General features: G+C 39.5%; 1 protein-coding gene across 1 annotated transcript in view; it reads right to left on the reverse strand.

Moving 5' to 3' along the window:
- Lhfpl1 (LHFPL tetraspan subfamily member 1) overlaps positions 1–17,400 on the reverse strand; it is a 42,407-nt gene extending 25,007 nt beyond the window's left edge. The window contains exons 1-2 of the mRNA XM_052171724.1: positions 17,019–17,400; positions 3,930–4,028 (exon numbers count right to left, since the gene is read on the reverse strand). Coding sequence (XP_052027684.1) covers positions 3,930–4,028; positions 17,019–17,400 — 481 coding nt within the window. The remainder of the gene's footprint in view (positions 1–3,929; positions 4,029–17,018) is intronic.
- Between the last annotated feature and the right edge of the window lie 475 nt (positions 17,401–17,875).

Consider the following 17,875-nt stretch of genomic DNA (forward strand, 5'->3'; position numbering starts at 1 on the left):
AAGGGAACTAATATATAGATATATGGAAGCAAATGAGCTTTAATGTTTGTGCATATGTGTCTGTGTGTGTGGGGTGTGTGTGTGTGTGTGTGTGTGTGTATGTGTGTGTGTGTGTGTGTGTGTGTTTGTGTGGTGTGGTGCTCAGAGGTTGGACTGTCTTCCTCAATCATTCTTCATATTACTTTTCTTGAGACAGTGTTCCTTCTGTGAATCTGGAGTTCATCCACTAGCTAAGAACACTGACCAGTGAGCTTTCAAAATCGGCCTGGTTACAGGAACCCCAGTGGAGCAATAGAGACACTAAGCCAACTGCAAAACTTTCAAACCAAAACTTATCCTTTATACAAGAAATGCAGGCACAAGGGATAAAGCAGAGACTGAGGGAATGCCCAATCAATAACCAACCAAACTTGAACTCATCCCATGGGCATGCACCAATCCCCGGCACTATTCCTGGTTCTCTGTTATGCTTGCAGACATAAACATGGCTGTCCTCAAGAGAGGATCCGCCCAGCAGCTGACTAAGACAGATACAGACACCTATAGTTAAACAGTGGAAGGAGCCTGGAGACTCTTAGGAAAGAATAGAAGGAAGGTTTGTGGGTCTCAAGGTAATAGAAACTCCACAGGAAGACAAACAGAGTCTACTTACTTGGACCCTTGGGGCTCTCAAAGTCTGAACCACCAACCAAAGAACATACATGGGCTGGACCTAGGCCGCCCCACTCATATGTAGCAGTTGTGCAGTTTGGACTTCATGTGGGTCCTGAAAAACTGGAGCAGGGACTATCCCTTAATCTGTTGCCTATCCATGGGATATGTTCCTCTAGCTTGGCTACCTTGTCTCACCACAGTAGGAGTGGAAGCACCTAGCCTTGCAGAGATGTCAAGTGTCAAGGTGAGCGAGGAAGATACCCAAGGGGCCCCCACCTACTCAGAGGAGAAGGGGAGGTCTGAAGGGGTAAGGGTTGTGGGAGGTGAGAGCGAGTAGGGTAGTGAGCGGGATGTAAAGTGAATAAGTAAAATATTAAATTAAATTTAAAAATTCTGCCTGCCTCCAAGTGTTTTTCCACAATACTGGAGTTGCTGATGTGCATGGACAGGCCCAGCTTTTCACATGACTGCAGTGGATCTGAACTCAGGTACTCAGGCTTGGAGAGCAAGCATGTTATACATTGAATCACAAGTTGTAATACTTAATATAAAGGATAAAGATAATAAGCAACCTCCTAAGGCAGGTAATAGCTAAATCTCTTTTTGTTTAAATAGCCTATGAGTCTGTGCAAAAAATATGTTGAATTTGTCAAGCACTGAAAAGTGAGTTGATGCGTCATTAAAACTGATACCCCGTTCTTTGTTTATTTGGTGAAAAGTTAGGAAAGTTTTCTTTTTCTCAGAATAATGCTACTACATAAAAGAGAATAAAATATGATAGTGAATATAATGTTCATATACAATCACCATTTTAAGTGTATATAACCTTTAAAACATGTAAATTGCAGGTAATAGTTACCTCTGCTGGAGACATAGTGAGATATAATCAGGGCAGTATGTGTGAAAACATCAATTGTATTTGAAGTACTTTTTCTTTTCACTAATTATTTAAAATATAAAGCAGTAGGTTTCATTGTTACATTTTCTAATGTATATGAATATGTATAATATAATATATTGTATATTACAAACAATGTATGTGATATAATGTATATACATATATTTTATGTATGTACGCATATATATGTGCATATATGTATATACATATACTATGTGTGTGTGTGTGTGTGTGTGTGTGTGTGTGTGTTTTGAGGCAGGGTTTCTCTGTGTAACCCTGGCTATCCTGGAACTCACTCTGTAGACCAGGCTGGCCTCGAGAACATGTGTCACTCAAAAATACCACTCAATGCTCACCCAGCTTGGGTGACCACACACTGCACCTCTGGAGCATTTTGTATAACTTTCAGTTATCTTCACAGAAGTGTACTTGCAGCAGGCTCTCTCCTGGACTCCTGGACTCCTGGACCAGGCACAGGTACTGTCTCTCCCATCTCTTTCCCATGAAGTAACTCTCATATTTAACTTGGAAAGCCATTAATCAAGTTTATACTGTCCTGGATTTAATGTTCTGATTATAAATCATATGCAATGAAATTATGCCAAGCCTGTCACCCTCAACTCTAAGGTGTCCCCACAGGGAGTAGTTTACACACTCTGCACACTTTCTGGTACTAATAAAAGGACAGCATCACCAGGCCTAGTCAAGTGTGGAGTGCTCAGGGGAACAGCAACCTGTTGAGATTCCCCTCACTGTGGTCATGGTGTATATGGTCTATCCAGGGAATGTTGGCAATCTATTTCCAACACAGAGTCCTTTCCAAACAGCAGTGCTTGGTAGTAAAACAGCTATACCACTGCTGGAGATGTGTCAAGGTGATTTGGCACTGTCTCAATAGCCAAAGTCAACTGCCCAAGAGCTTTCTTCACAAGGTCTAGCTGACCTGACTTGCATGGTTTCTCTCAGAAAGCTCTAACTTAACTCTACTTCTCTCTGAAGACAAGCTGGAAGATCATTCCATCTAGTGGTTTTCCATTTTTTAAAAAAGGCCCTAGACTACAGTGGAGATGAAGATGTGGAGATGGAGATGGCTTCTGATCCATCCTTTTGAATTTTTATTCTTCCTTTTGAACTTCCTTTGGAAGTTTTCTTTTTGCAAGAGGAGCTTAAATTAAGCACATACACACTAGTAGAGCATGTATGTCATTGCTTATGAATAAATACACTTCCACAAAAAAGAAAGAAATCTGCTTGCCTCTGCCTTCCAAGTGCTGGGATTAGTCCCTCATGTACTATCTTCCTTCTCCGCCTCTCATTAGTCTTCTTTCTCTGACAGTCGTTATGTCTCCTGTTTTCATGTTACAAACATTCCATTGTCTCTTCTTGCTCTTTATCATTCCCTTTAGACCTCCTCTACTCCCAAAGTCCTCTTCCTAGTTTTATGTCCTATTCTCACAGACGTAGATACCCCTAAATTCCGCTTTAGTTTCAACATAAGGGATAAATTTATGATACGTGTCTTTGTATGTTTGGTTGATTTCACTTAACATAATAGTTCCTTCCATTTTCCTCAAAATGTCAAAATTTTGTTCAATGTTCATGGCTGAAAAACTCCATTGTGTTTCTATGCCATGGTTTCTCGTTTTATTTTTTCATTTTGATCTGCATATTCATTTTGTGCCCCATTTTCATTATTTATTTTATATTAATGCATATTAGGCTGATTCCATTTCTTCTCTATTGAAAACAATGCAGCAATTCATCACATATATGAACTTAATTTAAACTGTGGTTCTATTAACCAAAAGCTCTAAGTAAGTTACTGAACACCTTCTCCAGAAGGTGTTCCATTACCCATTTCTTCTCTGCTATTCTCACTGGTTGTGATATAATGCATAAAATATAATAAATGCTCATAAGCATTTTACTTATTATAAACATTGTATTTACTCTCCTCTAACCTACACATAAAGGAAAGCAAGAAAGAATATGAATTCTGAGAATGAATCTCTCTTTTTCTGTTCCATTCATTTATATTTCTCCTCAGGTAAGTGATAGAAAATAACACATACCAAAAATTTGTCTGCATGCCACACACTTCAAATTACTCTATAGTTAGTTTCTTTACACTGGCCAAAAGCGCCTGGATAAAGATGTATAAATCACATAGAGAGAGAATTAATTAAGGGGAATTTTAAAGCCAACCCTTACACGTTAAAAAAGGCAAAAGAATTCAGATGATCACACCACCTCCTACAAGATGACAGCATGACAAATGCAGACAAGTGCCATTAGTCACAGAGGACTCCCCAAGAGGTAAACATTTGAAGTCATTTTGCCCATAAACCATCACTGCCATTCTGCCCATCCGCCTTACCTAACTGAAATTGATTGGAGACATTCCCACATGTTTGCATTACCTCCGGGCTGTTCCATCCTAAGGGATATAATGCACAGCCTGAGCTTATCAGCAGCCCTGGAAAGAAAAGCACAGGCACAGGTAGAAAAATACAACAGTTTTCCTGTTGTCCCAAGATCTGCCCAGGGCTGTTTCACTTTAATTCTGCCTTCCCAACAAAGGCCTGACACTTACCTTTTTACTCTAAAATACTTCATTTCTATCATACTGTCAATTCAACAGGATCACTGTATCATACCATAGGTAGTGGAGTGAGACAGACAGACAGACAGACAGACAGACACACACACACACACACACATAATGTGATTAGGGAGAGAGAGAGGGGGGAGAGAGAGAGAGAGAGAGAGAGAGAAAGAGAGAGAGAGAGAGAGAGAGAGAGAGAGAGAGAGAGAGAGAGAGAGAACAGACAACTCAAAGAATAGTATAGGAAATGAAGATAGGTCCATTCACTCTAATAGCCATTTTTTTTCTTTGTTTTCACACAGGGTGTCACTATGAGACCTATTTTGGGAAACTCTCTGTGAAGCTACTGAACAGAGCCACAAAGTGCATGCATGTTGAGGAGGCTTCATGTGGTGCACAGGGCACTATTCTCTCTTTTTCAAAATATTATTTCAACCAAAATCCAAGCCTCTTTTCCTCCTTTGACATCTAAGTCCCTGCAATGATTAGCTTTGACTGTCAATTTGGTGGGAGTGAGAGTCACTTAAAAGGTAGGGGGAGAAAAGGGGGCTTATGGGACTTTCGGGGAGTGGGGGGCTAGAAAAGGGGAAATCATTTGAAATGTAAATAAAAAATATATCGAATAAAAAAAAAGACAAAAAAAAAAAAGGTACATCTTTGGGCATATCTGTGTGGCCCTTTCCAGTGAGGTAACTGAGATGGATGGGAAGAGAGACCCTGGATGTAGATCACAGCATTCCTATGCATCAGCATGCTAGAGCAAGTAAAGAAGAGAAAGGGTGAACAGCAGCATTCATCTCTGCTTTCTAACTGAACATGCAGTGTGACCTCGCACTCCAACCACCATTTGGAAGGGAGTTCTCAGTGCCTCAGGTTCCATTGTGAGTAGAAATGAACCTCCTTAAGCTGTTGCAGACTATTTCTTCACAGCCAAAAAAAAAAAAAAAAAAAGAATTAATAAAACCCCATTTGATTATCTCCCATTGGCCTTTTGGTCATTATAGGTAAACCCTACAGAAGTTTATTTACCATCTTATTCTAAAAGCCACAGTTATAACTCTGGGTTTACCTACCACCATTCCATTCTAAGAGCACCTGACTCACATTTTATAACCCACAACCTGCCAGGACTTTAGCTGTAGTAATTCAGAACAAATATTGCCACACAACACTAAAGGCAACCAAATTCATTGGCTAACCACTTCTAGGTGCCATTATAGCCAGACCTCAAGAAAAGCAGGACTAGATTTTGACTTCTGAAACATTTAATTAAGAAATATACAGTGCATGGTGGTGCATGATGGTAATCTAGGCACTTTGGGAACCTAAGGCAGGAGAATTATGGTTCATGCATGTTTCATGGCATGTTCAAGAGACAACTTAGGTTGTCCTAAAATATGAAGAAAAGATAAACAGGCAAGAGAAAACAAGACAAAACATAGAACTCCTAACAGAATTAGCAGATAGCACAGACATGGGGATAAAACAAAGACCAGGTAGGGGAATCAAGTTTCTGTAAAGTTAAAGCCACAATTTGTGAACCCAATCCTGGTAAGTTAGGCGATGCAATTGGTAGAGCAAATGGCTAGAGGAAAACAATGGCAGGAATACAATTATGAGACAAATCCCTTACTGTCAACAAAGGAAATAAAAAATAAGCCAGGTGATGGTGGCACACGCCTTTAATCCCAGCACTCTGGGAGGCAGAGGCAGGTGGATTTCTGAGTTTGAGGCCAGCCTGGTCTACAGAGTGAGTTCCAGGACAGCCAGGGATATACAGAGATACCCTGACTTGAAAAAAAAGAAAAGAAAAGAAAATATAAAATAGAAACCACTTCTTCTATGTAGGAGTCTGGTCCCGATAACATATATCCTGATTTCAAGACCACCTGTAAAATATGTGCTGTCAGGAAGCATTGGACACCAGAACACAGAAGCAGATGGGTAAGCAGTGGTGACTAAATGTCAAATTTACAAGTTCCTGAAGTCCTGGATTGAGCTGGACAGGCACAAGAAGGCCATCCCATGGACTTCTGTATTCATTTCACTTTTACTTCTCATGCTTCATCATAGACATCCTAGGAAGTACAAAAGGCACAATTTGCCTAAAGAGGACCTTTAATTTAGCAAGTGAGTTTGTCTGGCATATGATAACCAGCTTTTTTTCTGGTCCCTAGAAGAGAAATTAAGGATCTTAACATATATGTCTCTATAACAGAAATTAAGGATCTTAATATATAGCAAAAAGGGTTTAAAATGGAAAACGGAAGAACATTCCTGACAGTGAGAAGAACTTTGGAAACTATAGAAAGGTCTCATTAATCATTAACCCTCCCCTCTTCAATTGAAAGCTTAAAATTAGAATACATTCTTATCTGCCTTATAGTCTTCCAGAAAATGAAAGTGGTCACTCAGAGACCTTTCTAGACTTTGGAACTTATCCAGGGGCAATAGAACAATACCCTTCTTTTTCACCCTAGATAAACTGAAATGCTGTAATATGAGATAGTTCAGAGTACACACCATGGGTAGAGACAAAAGTGGAACGGAAAACTGAGTCCTTTCCTGTTGCAATAGGAATAGTTACTAAAGACTGAGAAGCTGGGTGTGGTGGCTCTTGCTCATAGACTTTGCAGTCTGAGGCTGGGAGATCAGAATGACTATGTAGCTTGGGTTCATAGGAACTTCCAGGACAGATTTAGCTATAGAATATGGTCCTATTTCAAAGAAAACAAATGTGTGTGGTGGGTGGGGGGTAGGGGGATGTGAGAAAGAGAGAAACAAAGGCAGAGACAGAGACAGAGAGAGATGAGAGAGAGAACAGGAAGCAAGAAAGGAATGCAGGAAGGAATGCAGGAAGGAAGGAAGGAAGGAAGGAAGGAAGGAAGGAAGGAAGGAAGGAAGGAAGGAAGGAAGGAAGGAAGGAAGGAAGGAAAGAAGGAAGGAAGGAAGGAAGGAAGGAAGGAAGGCACAAACACAAGCAGACAAAGAAAGACAAACTGACTTTTCCCATCCTCTCTAAAAGTAGCTAGCCTTCTGAAGGAACTTTCTAAGTCAGGTTGTGCAATCATTCTGGATAGCTGCTAGAATCATGACATCTTTTCTTATATTTTATGGTTGTGAACCTAGCCTTTAACGGCTGAGCCATCTCTCCAGCCCCATGACATCTTTTCTAAGACATTGTGTTTGTTTGTTTTTTTTAATCTATTCAGGATTTTTATTTAAGAACTTCATATATAACTACTATATTCACATCATTTCCCTTCTCACTGTCTCCCCTCCTACCCCTTCTGTCATAAAATCCTGCATAGAAGACCTTTAGATATTATGTCTGCATTCACAAGTTTATGTAGCTAGTTATTGGCAAGAAGTTTCTAATAAAAAAGAAAGGAAGCCCTTACAAGCTATATTATTCCAGAATTCATTTTTCAAGAATCACTACCTTGTAGGAAGAAAAGCTCTACCAAGCTTGGGAAAACTGAATGCATGAGATCTAGACAAAATAACATGGCTTAGGAGAACACATTCTGGAATCTTCCAAGAACTCAGAGTCCACCTGACTTTTGACAAGCTACTCAATGTCTCTCTCTGCCTCAATCATCTCCATTTTAAAATGGAGAGCATAAGAATACTATATCGTAGGCAGGCATTCCAATGGCCAATGAGTTTAATAAGTATCAGGTTGCAGATATTTAAAGTACTCAGCTAAGATTTGTTATTATTAAACAATTGCCTTTCCCTGTATGTAGCTCCTCTCCTAGTTTCTAACCATATTCCTCTGCTAATTGCTTCCTCACTTTGTTGTCATAACAGCTGAAAAGCTAAGAAGTTAACCATTACTCCACTAAAAACTGCCAAACTGAAGGTGTTATCTTGCAATTTTATAGAGGTACCTAATGACAAAGCCAGTGTCTCTGTGAAGCATGGGTCTTGTCCCAACACACGTCAACATACATGGGTACTGCCTCAATACCCATTCCTTGTAGTGTTTTTTATATGCTAAATACAATAGAATGAAAACATGATTCATGCACATATTTGACTCCAGACTGACTCTTAGTCCCAATACATCTTATTGTAGCTAGAAAACTTTGTCTTGGAAAGATGCATTTAAAAGAAAAAATGAAATCACAGGACAATTCTTACTTAATTAGGTTGTCCCCTACAGTTGTCCTTGTCTATTTAGGATTGTAACTAGCACCAGGGAAGCCATTTGCTTGTGCTGGAACCTGCAACTTTATAAGAGAGTTACAACTGATTAAAAATGTACATTTGATAATTTTGTCTTGTTTCTTTTTTGTTCGTTTTGATTTGTGTTTTTTGGCTTTTTAGGATTATTTGAGAGAGAAAGAATATGAAGTTGAGTGCATAGGGAGTTGGGGAGGATGTAGGATAAGTTGAACAAGGAGATGTATATGATCAAAATATATAGTACATGCATTTTAACATAATAATTCAAAAGAAACAATTAAAAATAAGCTAAAACAAAAACCTGCATTTGGCCATGCACATGAAAGAATGTAAATCAGCACATTACAGAGATGCACGCACCCATGGTTAGTGTGTTGCACCACAATGCACAGTAGCCAAGCTATGGAACGAGTCCAGAAGCTTATCATCAGATGAATAGACAAAGAAAACACAGCACATATACACACAATGGGAGAATATGAATTCTTAAAATTCCCTTGGATGTAGATGTACCTGATCTGGTAGCAACACTAATGAAAAAAACCAAAACTAAAAACAAACAAACAAAGAAAACCAAAAGAAACCAATTATAGTCATAAAAGCAGGTGACTTGATAACAGGGAAAAAAACTACTTTCTTTCTTTCTTTCTTTCTTTCTTTCTTTCTTTCTTTCTTCTTCTTCTTCTTCTTCTTACTATTATTATTATTATTATTATTATTTTCTAAATTCTTTGTTTACATTTCAAATGCTTTCCCCTTTCCCGGTTCCCCCTCCCCATATGTCCCATAAGCCCTCTTCCCTCCACCCATTCCCCAATCTACTTTCAAATCCTAGGTCTGCCACATATGAGCTGTCATTCTGGTTTGTATTACTACAGTGTGTTCTTGCTAACTCCTACTTTTACTGCCTTTCTAACCATAAGATTTCTGCCTGTATTGGGTATGGTAGTGGCCATATTTAATCCCAGTACTCAGTAGGAAGAGCCAGGTGGACCTCTGTGAGTTCGAGGCTTCCCTGTTCTACATAGCAAGTTTCAGGCCAGTATGGAATACATCTTAAGAAACTATCTAGAAAAAAGAGGATGAGGAGGGGAATGAAGAGGAGGCAAGGAAGGGAGAAGAAAGATGGGAGAAGGTGAAGAAGTATGGGAAGGAGAAGAAGGAGAAAAAGGAGTAGAACGGAAAAAGGGCGAAGGTGAAGAAGGGTAAGAAATAGTAGTAGTGGTGGTAGTAGTAGTAGTCTATTCCAGCTTAGTCTCATTTGCTGCAAAAAATAAAGCCTTTTGGAGGTATGATTATCATTCCTCTCTCCTAGACAAATAAAATGTTCAATGCACCACTCTCTCACCATCTCATGTCCCTTCACTAGTTCCCCTTCTAAGGTAGCTGCTGATACAAAATAGTCTAAATGTGTTGCTGTAATTGAAATTCCCTTCACTGACCACACAGAGGCCGATGTTGATCAGTTTCAGACATTACAGCAACAGTAACATCAAAACAAACCCTCTCAGGTGGTAAGTCTGAAACAACATGAAACCCTCCAAGTAAGTTACACTTCTGCCCCAGATTCCCTAGTCACCCAGAATAGCTATTTCCTGTGGCCCAGTAACTATAAAAACCCTCTTTCCAGCACATGATCCGAGTAGGTCAGTGTCTGATGCTTATTTCTTAAACTTATTAACCATTTCACTGGATATTACAAAACTGCTTCATCCCTCTTCCCCATTTGTAAGTGAACAGTCACATTGTTACAAGTGGACTACTCTGACCTGCTCTGAGTACTATTCCGACCTGGGGCAGGTACCCCTCTTTAAGCAACCTGGTGATCCCCCACTCCCAGGAGGTCACCATCTTAAGGCTGAACTTAGTATGGACACCCAATCAGCATAACACATTACTACTCCCAAGTGACTGGGCCTACAGGCATGCTCCACTGCACCCAGTGAGTTGACTACTCTGAACAAAAGCAAAGTTGGCACTCAAGCTTATTGACTTGTTCAGTTTATTTCTCTCACAACAACCTCAGGTAGCACATAACTCTAGAAAATATGATTCTAGGGAATATATACATACATACATACATATACATCACATACATATACATATGCATATGGATATACATATACATATACACATACATATACAATGTTTTCCTTCTAGTTCTCCTCCCCCATTCATTTGCCCTGATATTCTCTGTCAATGCTGTAGGATAGTTTATATTGGCTAGAGATGGTGAAAGTTCAATGAAGCTTCACATAGAAACATTGAATTGGATCTGGCCTTTGAGCAATGAGTAAATATCTTCCGACAGAAATAGTTACAGAAACAATCCTACGAACAAACTGAAGGCAATTTCCTTAAACACTTTTGGGTTGTACTGGCAATTTCCTTAAACACTTTTGGGTTGTACTGTAATTGTACTTAAAGATTTTACAGTGGAGACCTGAGAATGAGATTTGAGTATGCAGAATGCTTCAGATTCGCCTGTACTATTGTAGTTTGGGGTTGTGCATGTTTGAAAAATGTTGTAGTATATGTTTAAAACTAACCCATACTAAGAGGGTATGTGAAAAGTAGATCACCAGGGCCCCAGTCATAGTTGAAGCCATCATGAATCTAAGTGCATAAACAAACAGCATAGGTTCTTCATATGAGTATGGGGCATGATATGTTCTGCAAATCAATCCCATAGAATTTCTTTCTAAAAAGGGAAACAAGGAAAATTGAAGAAAATATCTGTGGACCCTTGAGATGGTGCAACAGGTAAAGGCACTGGAAGCTAAGCCTACCAACCTGAGTTCTATGCCCAGGACTAGCACAGTGGATGGGAGAGTGCTAAGTGAACCAAGTTTTTTCAAGTTCTCCCTTGGCATCCACAGACTGTGTGTGTGTGTGTGTGTGTGTGTGTGTGTGTGTGTGTGTGAAAGAGAGAGGGGGGTGGGGAGTCAGACAAAATAGTAGAGTGTAAAAGGTACTTTAAGAACCTAAACTTCAGTTTTCTATGTGATTACTGACTGGTACGTAAACCTTCTCATTACTTTACAAACAAGAAAGCAACATTTAAAATTCTCAGCATAGGAAGAATAAATGGGTTGAAATCTGGTGAAACATCAGAAGATATTTATAATGTCATGAAAAGTCAATGATTTTCTTTTAATTGGTGTGGAACGAATTCATAGAGTTACAGTTAGACAGAACAGATTCTGATGCACTATTGGATACTATTGTGACAATAAGTTAACAATCAATGTAAGAACTATATGTTTTGTTTAAATATAAGTAAAGTAGTAGGTATGAAACATTTTTCATCCAAAGTAACTATTAGAATGTGTGAGATGATGGAAGTATTCATTGCCCTGATTGGGTCACTGAACACTGTACACATGTATTGAAGGATAATGGTTTTCAAAGACAATATCATTCTTGAGACTAATTTCTCGGTTATCTGCCTTCAGTGTCAACACAGATTCAGCTCAGAGAATGTAATGTTGTGAGTTTACACAAAGATATGCACTGGTTACTGTCTCAATGTGTTAAATTCTATCCTTTAACAAAAAGTATATGTCCAGGGCAATGGGTTGCTTTGGGGTTTTGGAAAGGCTTCACATCAGAGCCACTGGGAATATTTTTCTAAAACACACAGCTTTCCACCTGTTGCTGCATATATCAAAATGGAAAAAATAAACTGGAGAGTCAGAGAGTTCAAGTTCTTCTCAGCATTCCAGGTGATTCCAATACATTTGCTGTTCTAGAAAGATTCTTGGCTTTCCTCGAGTAACCTGATCCAACATCTTACACTTTTTTTCCTGCCAAGAAGTCCTTTACATTTACTTCTCACCTTTTCCCTCTTTGTTTAGTTCTCACTGAAGAGAAAAAGATAACTCACAAACATCTTGCATATATATACACGGGGGAATGGGAAAAATGATCATTTTCTTGGGAACTGAGAGCCAGCTGGTTGAAAACCTCAGCATCCCCAGTGTTGAAATAATCTCCTGGCCAGATGTTTCCTTCACTGGTTGGAACAGGGCAGAGAGGCCCCAGTGGAAGACCCTCTGGACCCGAGCCTGGCCAACTGGATCAGTTGCAGGTGGAGCAAATGGGACCCAAGGGCCCCATCAGGTCACCTTGCTGAGTATGAGTCAGGCCAGCAGCTCTTTATTTCTTCCTGTCTCTCCCACTTCCCACCACTCATCTCTATGGGCAGCTGCCAGACCAGGGAACAAGAGTCAGGCAGGGCGAGGAGGGATTTCTTAATGGATCTTCCATCTCTTCAGTGGTTTGGGGTCTGGCAGAGATAATCCAGACCTGAAACAAATTGGCTCCTCCCCTGATGTATTTCGGTTAATGCACTAGCTGCCGAGAAGCAGTCGGGCTGGGGGAAAAATCAATTTCCCCTGGCTGCACGAGAAGCACAAATCAAACCCCAAAGCTCTTTATCTTCTTTTCTCTCTTTCTTTCTATCTATCTATCCATCTATCTATCTATCTATCTATCTGTCTGTCTGTCTGTCTGTCTGTCTGTCTGTCTGTCTGTCAGTCTGTCTATCAGTCTGTCTACTATCCATGGAGTTCCAAATACTGCTCATGGTTGCTTTCCTGTCACAGATAAAGCCTTTTTTTCTCAGGGTCTGACTCTAATTCTCTTAAGACACAGCAGTGATCCAATGCAAAATGAATCCTAGAAAATCTGGTAATTCAAAGTACACCTCACCATTCTTTCCCATGGGATATAACCTTAACAGTCACCGCTCTCCATAAAGGAGGTTTGGATGGCTGCTTTCTGACTAATTACAGACAGGGAAACGGCTGAAGTCTAGCAGTCTATTGCAATATCATTTCTCTGTCTGGGCATAATCCTGACAACATATCCTCACCTTTTTCTCTTTAAACTAGCATCCAAAGTATTGTGAAGTACATTGTCTTCAAATATAATTCCGGTTGCTCTTTGTATGCTATTCTCCTCTGCCTTGTGTACTTCCACCTCTCATGGTCTTCTCACCTCCAGATCATCTATGCATCTATGTTCACTTGCCCTTCCTCTCTTCCCCTTCCCTCTCTCCCTCCCTCCCTCCCTCCCTCCCTCCCTCTCTCTCTCCCTCCCTCCCTCTCTTCCTTCTTCTTTCAGCACCTCTTTCCCAATTCATCTCTTCTTTCTCTTCTTGTCATCTTCTTTCTCATTTCATGATCTACATCCACATCCGTCTCTCTCTCTCTCTCTCTCTCTCTCTCTCTCTCTCTCTCTCTCTGTGTGTGTGTGTGTGTGTGTGTGTGTGTGTGTGTGTGTGTGTGTGTGTGCTTACCCATGCACGTGCATATATACATGAAAAGCTAGAATCTCTACCTGAGAGAACTTGCAGCATTTGTATTTGGATTCTGAATTTGGGCTATCTCACATAATGTAAATTCAAAATCCATTTATTTTTCTGATGTTTTCATTTATTTCATTTTTCAGTAGTCAAGTAAAATTTTGTTGTGTGTACATACCCATACTTTCATTACCAATCTGTCTGTTGATAGAAATATAAACTGATTTTCTTTTCTTACTATCATAAACAAAGTCCAGCAACAAGCAAGGATGTAATTTGTCTCTGAATTAGAACTATAGTCCTGTAGGTGTATGTACAATACTACTATAGTACAATAGTACAGTACTAGTATAGTACTAGTATTAGCTCATACTAATATAGTATAGCTAGTTAATATGGTATTTCTTATTATTATATTTGTGGAAAAAAACTTTAAGTTTATTTCCATAGTAGTTTCAGCAGTCTATCCTCCTGCTAGGAGTGGATAAGAGTTCTTATTTTCCCACATTCTCATCAACCTTTATTGTCATTTTTTTTTTTGACGATAGCCTTTGTCATTGGGAGAGATGGACTCCCAAATCAATTTTAATTTGCATTAACTGATTGCAAAGGATATTGACCACTTTAAAATATTCATTGGCCATTTGTGTTTCTTCTTTTGAGAACTGCCTGGTCCTTTCTTATTGATTGACAGATTATCTGTGTGTATGTATGTGTGTTTCTTTTTTCAGGTCTTTGTATAGTCTAGATATTAACTCAGTGTCTGAAGTAGAACTGACAAAGAATTTTCCCTCATACTATAGGCTTTCTGATCCTGCCACTGATTGTTCTCTTAGCTGTGTAGACGCTTTTTACATTTCATCTAACCTCATTTGCCCTTTCTAACACTACTGAAAATGCCATTTTATTCTTGATTTTTAAAGACACTCACATAGGTGTAAACATGGTAACTATATTCCTATGAACAAGGATCTTAGGGAATATAGGTTGGCAAAGTCATTTGAGGTCCAAATGTAATTCACTTCTGACTTCTTTTCAAACATCATCTGTCACCAAGCTAAAGTTTTATTCCAGACAGCTTGGAGATGTCAAAATCTCCATTATCATTTTACATCTTGGCTCAAAATTTTCCTTCAAATTTCTAGGTCTTTTAGATGAGATCAACAAAGATGCTTTATACAGAGAACCTTAAATATAAAAGTCTCAAATGGGCTCCAAAGAGGGAGGGAGCTTAGAGGAGAAGTTGCTAATACTGCAGTTTTGTAGAAGCTGTTGCTACTGTCCTGCTTTCTGCCCCTTGCAGCATCCTAAATTTCATCTGGATGCTCTTAGAGATCCAAGTGAAGCAAAGTGATGGGTGCTCAGACATAATAAGCATAAATAAAAGTCTCGAAATAGCAGGGCATGGGGATGCTTGCCTTTAATTCCAGCACTCATGAGACAGAGGCAGGCAGATCTCTATGAGTTAGTTGGAGGCTAGCCTGGTCTACAGATCCAGTTCCACCAACAGTCGGGGCTACACAGAGAAACCCTGTCATGGCTCTAACCCATGTGTCTTATGTTCACGTTATCCCAGCAGATAAGAAACACCATGTCTCTTATTAGTCAAGTTTCATTTTCTGAAGAAATATGTTCAAGGAGATGATAGGTTAACTTTAGCCTGCCCACAAGTATAGGTAAAAAGTGAGCCAAAGGCTGATTTGTAATACTCGTGGAACTCTCCATGAGAGATTAGTAACTTGTTTCTACCACTGTAGAAATCTACCAGATTTTCTCTAGGAAATCTTTAATTGAAAAACAGTAGAAAATTAAGATGTAAGTGCAAATAAAATAACACATATGTGAAAGATTTGCAGTAAATTTGAATAAAGGAACAAGAAAGCCAGGGGTTTCTCAGTGGCACTTTTCCTGGATTTTAATAACTACAATTTCTCCAGACATAACAAATGCCCTTTATGGGAAAGAGGATATAGGACTGCATTTAGCTGTTCTTGGAGTAATCTTATAGTGATGGACTGATGCAATTACTTCCCTCTTACTCCAAGAACAGCTAAATGCAGTCAGTCATTGGAGAGAAGAGCAAAAATGCAGAGATGAATCATATTTCCAGGGAATATGTTCAGTTGAAATGAAGCATAGAAACATTCATATCATTTGAACAGGCAGGCATAGGTCCATGTCATAAAACAAATGGAATCCAAGTCTCCTTGCCTTTCTCCCCACACTGTGATGCTAACAGAAATTATATGAATGGATTGGATGAGGATTCCAAAACTTGTATCAACAAACTTCAGCAGCGAGTTTTATCAGCACTTTTTCTAATGTCCTGTGGAAGCATGCACAAGGGAACAAATATTTACCTATATTTGCCTACTGAAACTTACTTTTTATTCTTGGTTGAAATTAAACTTATCTCATTACCTTCTTATAATCTGTCCGGTATTGCCTTTTGCTTTTTTTTAAAGACTAACCTCCTGCTACCTGCATCCTAGGACAACTGCATTAAAATTAAGGGGAGCCTGAGTAAAGCAAAAGACAAAATAGGGTAGATCAGAGCCACAAAAAAATCTGGGTAAACTTATTTAATGGCTACCAGATGGGGCTAGCCTTAGCTGTAAACCAAAAAGTAGTCATGTGTTGTCTGTTTAGATAATACATAACATCTTACTATTAGAGATGTATTTCATTGGTGGGGATAAATGGTATTTTAGCAACTGTGTATATGTTTATCTGATCACTGTCCTCTGAGATAACAACTAATGAGAAAAGTTCATAGACCTCACCTTTATGTGCGAGTAGTAATATCCTAGAGTATTATGTTGCTATTTCAAGGCAAAATGGATAATTGTCCAGTAACGGAACTATGTAATGAAGTACATTTTCGGTTTGGTATTATTTTATTGTTAATTGACACATAACTAGAAGGACTCAAAATCTCCTCACTGGAGTTTATATATTTAGATAATGAAATGCTATAGACTCCAGTCTCTATACTGCACTATAGAACCAGAATGTATTCTTCCTACTCAGCTGTATTTTTATGTCTGATGTCTGGTCTCCTTTATATCACCCCCACCTCTACCGATCACTGTTCATTTATCTTCTACATTAACATCTATTTTAGACAATATTATTATGTGGACATCCTCTAAGTGACAAAAAGAGACAAATCCATTAATCTCAATTCTATCTTCTATCTAATTTTTCTGTGAATTCTCAGTGAATTTCAAGGAAATTTTTATTCATAGCCTTGGAGTCAAACATCCTCAAAGAGTTGAGTTCCCTTTTTCTATAATATCATACTTCCTACTTCCATCACCCCTAAATTTCCACATCCTATTCCATCCCTAGGACAGTCTTACCTCCTACAAACTGTGCAGCTCCCATGCAACGCCCCATCATTCTAGAGATGAGCTCTTCCATGCAGCATCCTAGGACAGCAGCCAGTGCCACCAAGAGCAGCAGAGCACAGCCAGCACCTGTCACCACCGTGCACATCTGCCATGCCAGGCTTGGTATGGCACCAAAGCTGGCATAGCGCCCACATTCTTCCACCATGATCAGACTGTGCCCGTCTCCCCGCACAGGGTAGTTGCATCTTCTGAATGTGCTGAAAGATACTGGCTTTCCGAGCTGTGATCCAAACAGCCAGTAAGGAAGGAAATAACTGGTAGAACTGGCCACAGCAGTAACTAGGGACAGGAAGGCCCAGAAGGTGCCTACCATAGTAAGGCTGCTCCTCATGGTCTCAGGTTTCAGTGCAAGGATGAGGAAATGAGATGGTTCACAGCAGCAAAAATCAAGTTACGGTGTAGGTTCCACTGGTCTGTTTTCATCAGGTTTTCAGGTGCTGGGACTCATAGATGTGCTATATGGCTCTTGCTTCTTGAGGAGATCATTTTCTCAAATGTCATTTGGGTCTTTGTGAGATATTGCTTTCCATCACCTTCCTTCTGCCTAGCTCAGAGTTCTATAATCGCTAGGCTGCAGTAGAAGAGACACAGAATTGAATTAGTGACTGCTATGGCAACCCAAACGCAACCTAATCAGCTAGCAAGCTTACAACGCTTGACATGCAACATGGAACCGCTCATGAGAAGGGAGTCTGAAAGCAAGACTGTCCCCAGAGTCCCTGGGGACCCAGCTAAATGATTTTGTGATTCAGTTTATTTTGTAAAGTAAGAGTGGGACAGGTCACAGACTTGTCCCTTACCCTATT

The sequence above is a fragment of the Apodemus sylvaticus genome, chromosome X (assembly GCF_947179515.1).
Source record: "Apodemus sylvaticus chromosome X, mApoSyl1.1, whole genome shotgun sequence".
NCBI classification, from domain to species: Eukaryota; Metazoa; Chordata; class Mammalia; order Rodentia; family Muridae; genus Apodemus; species Apodemus sylvaticus.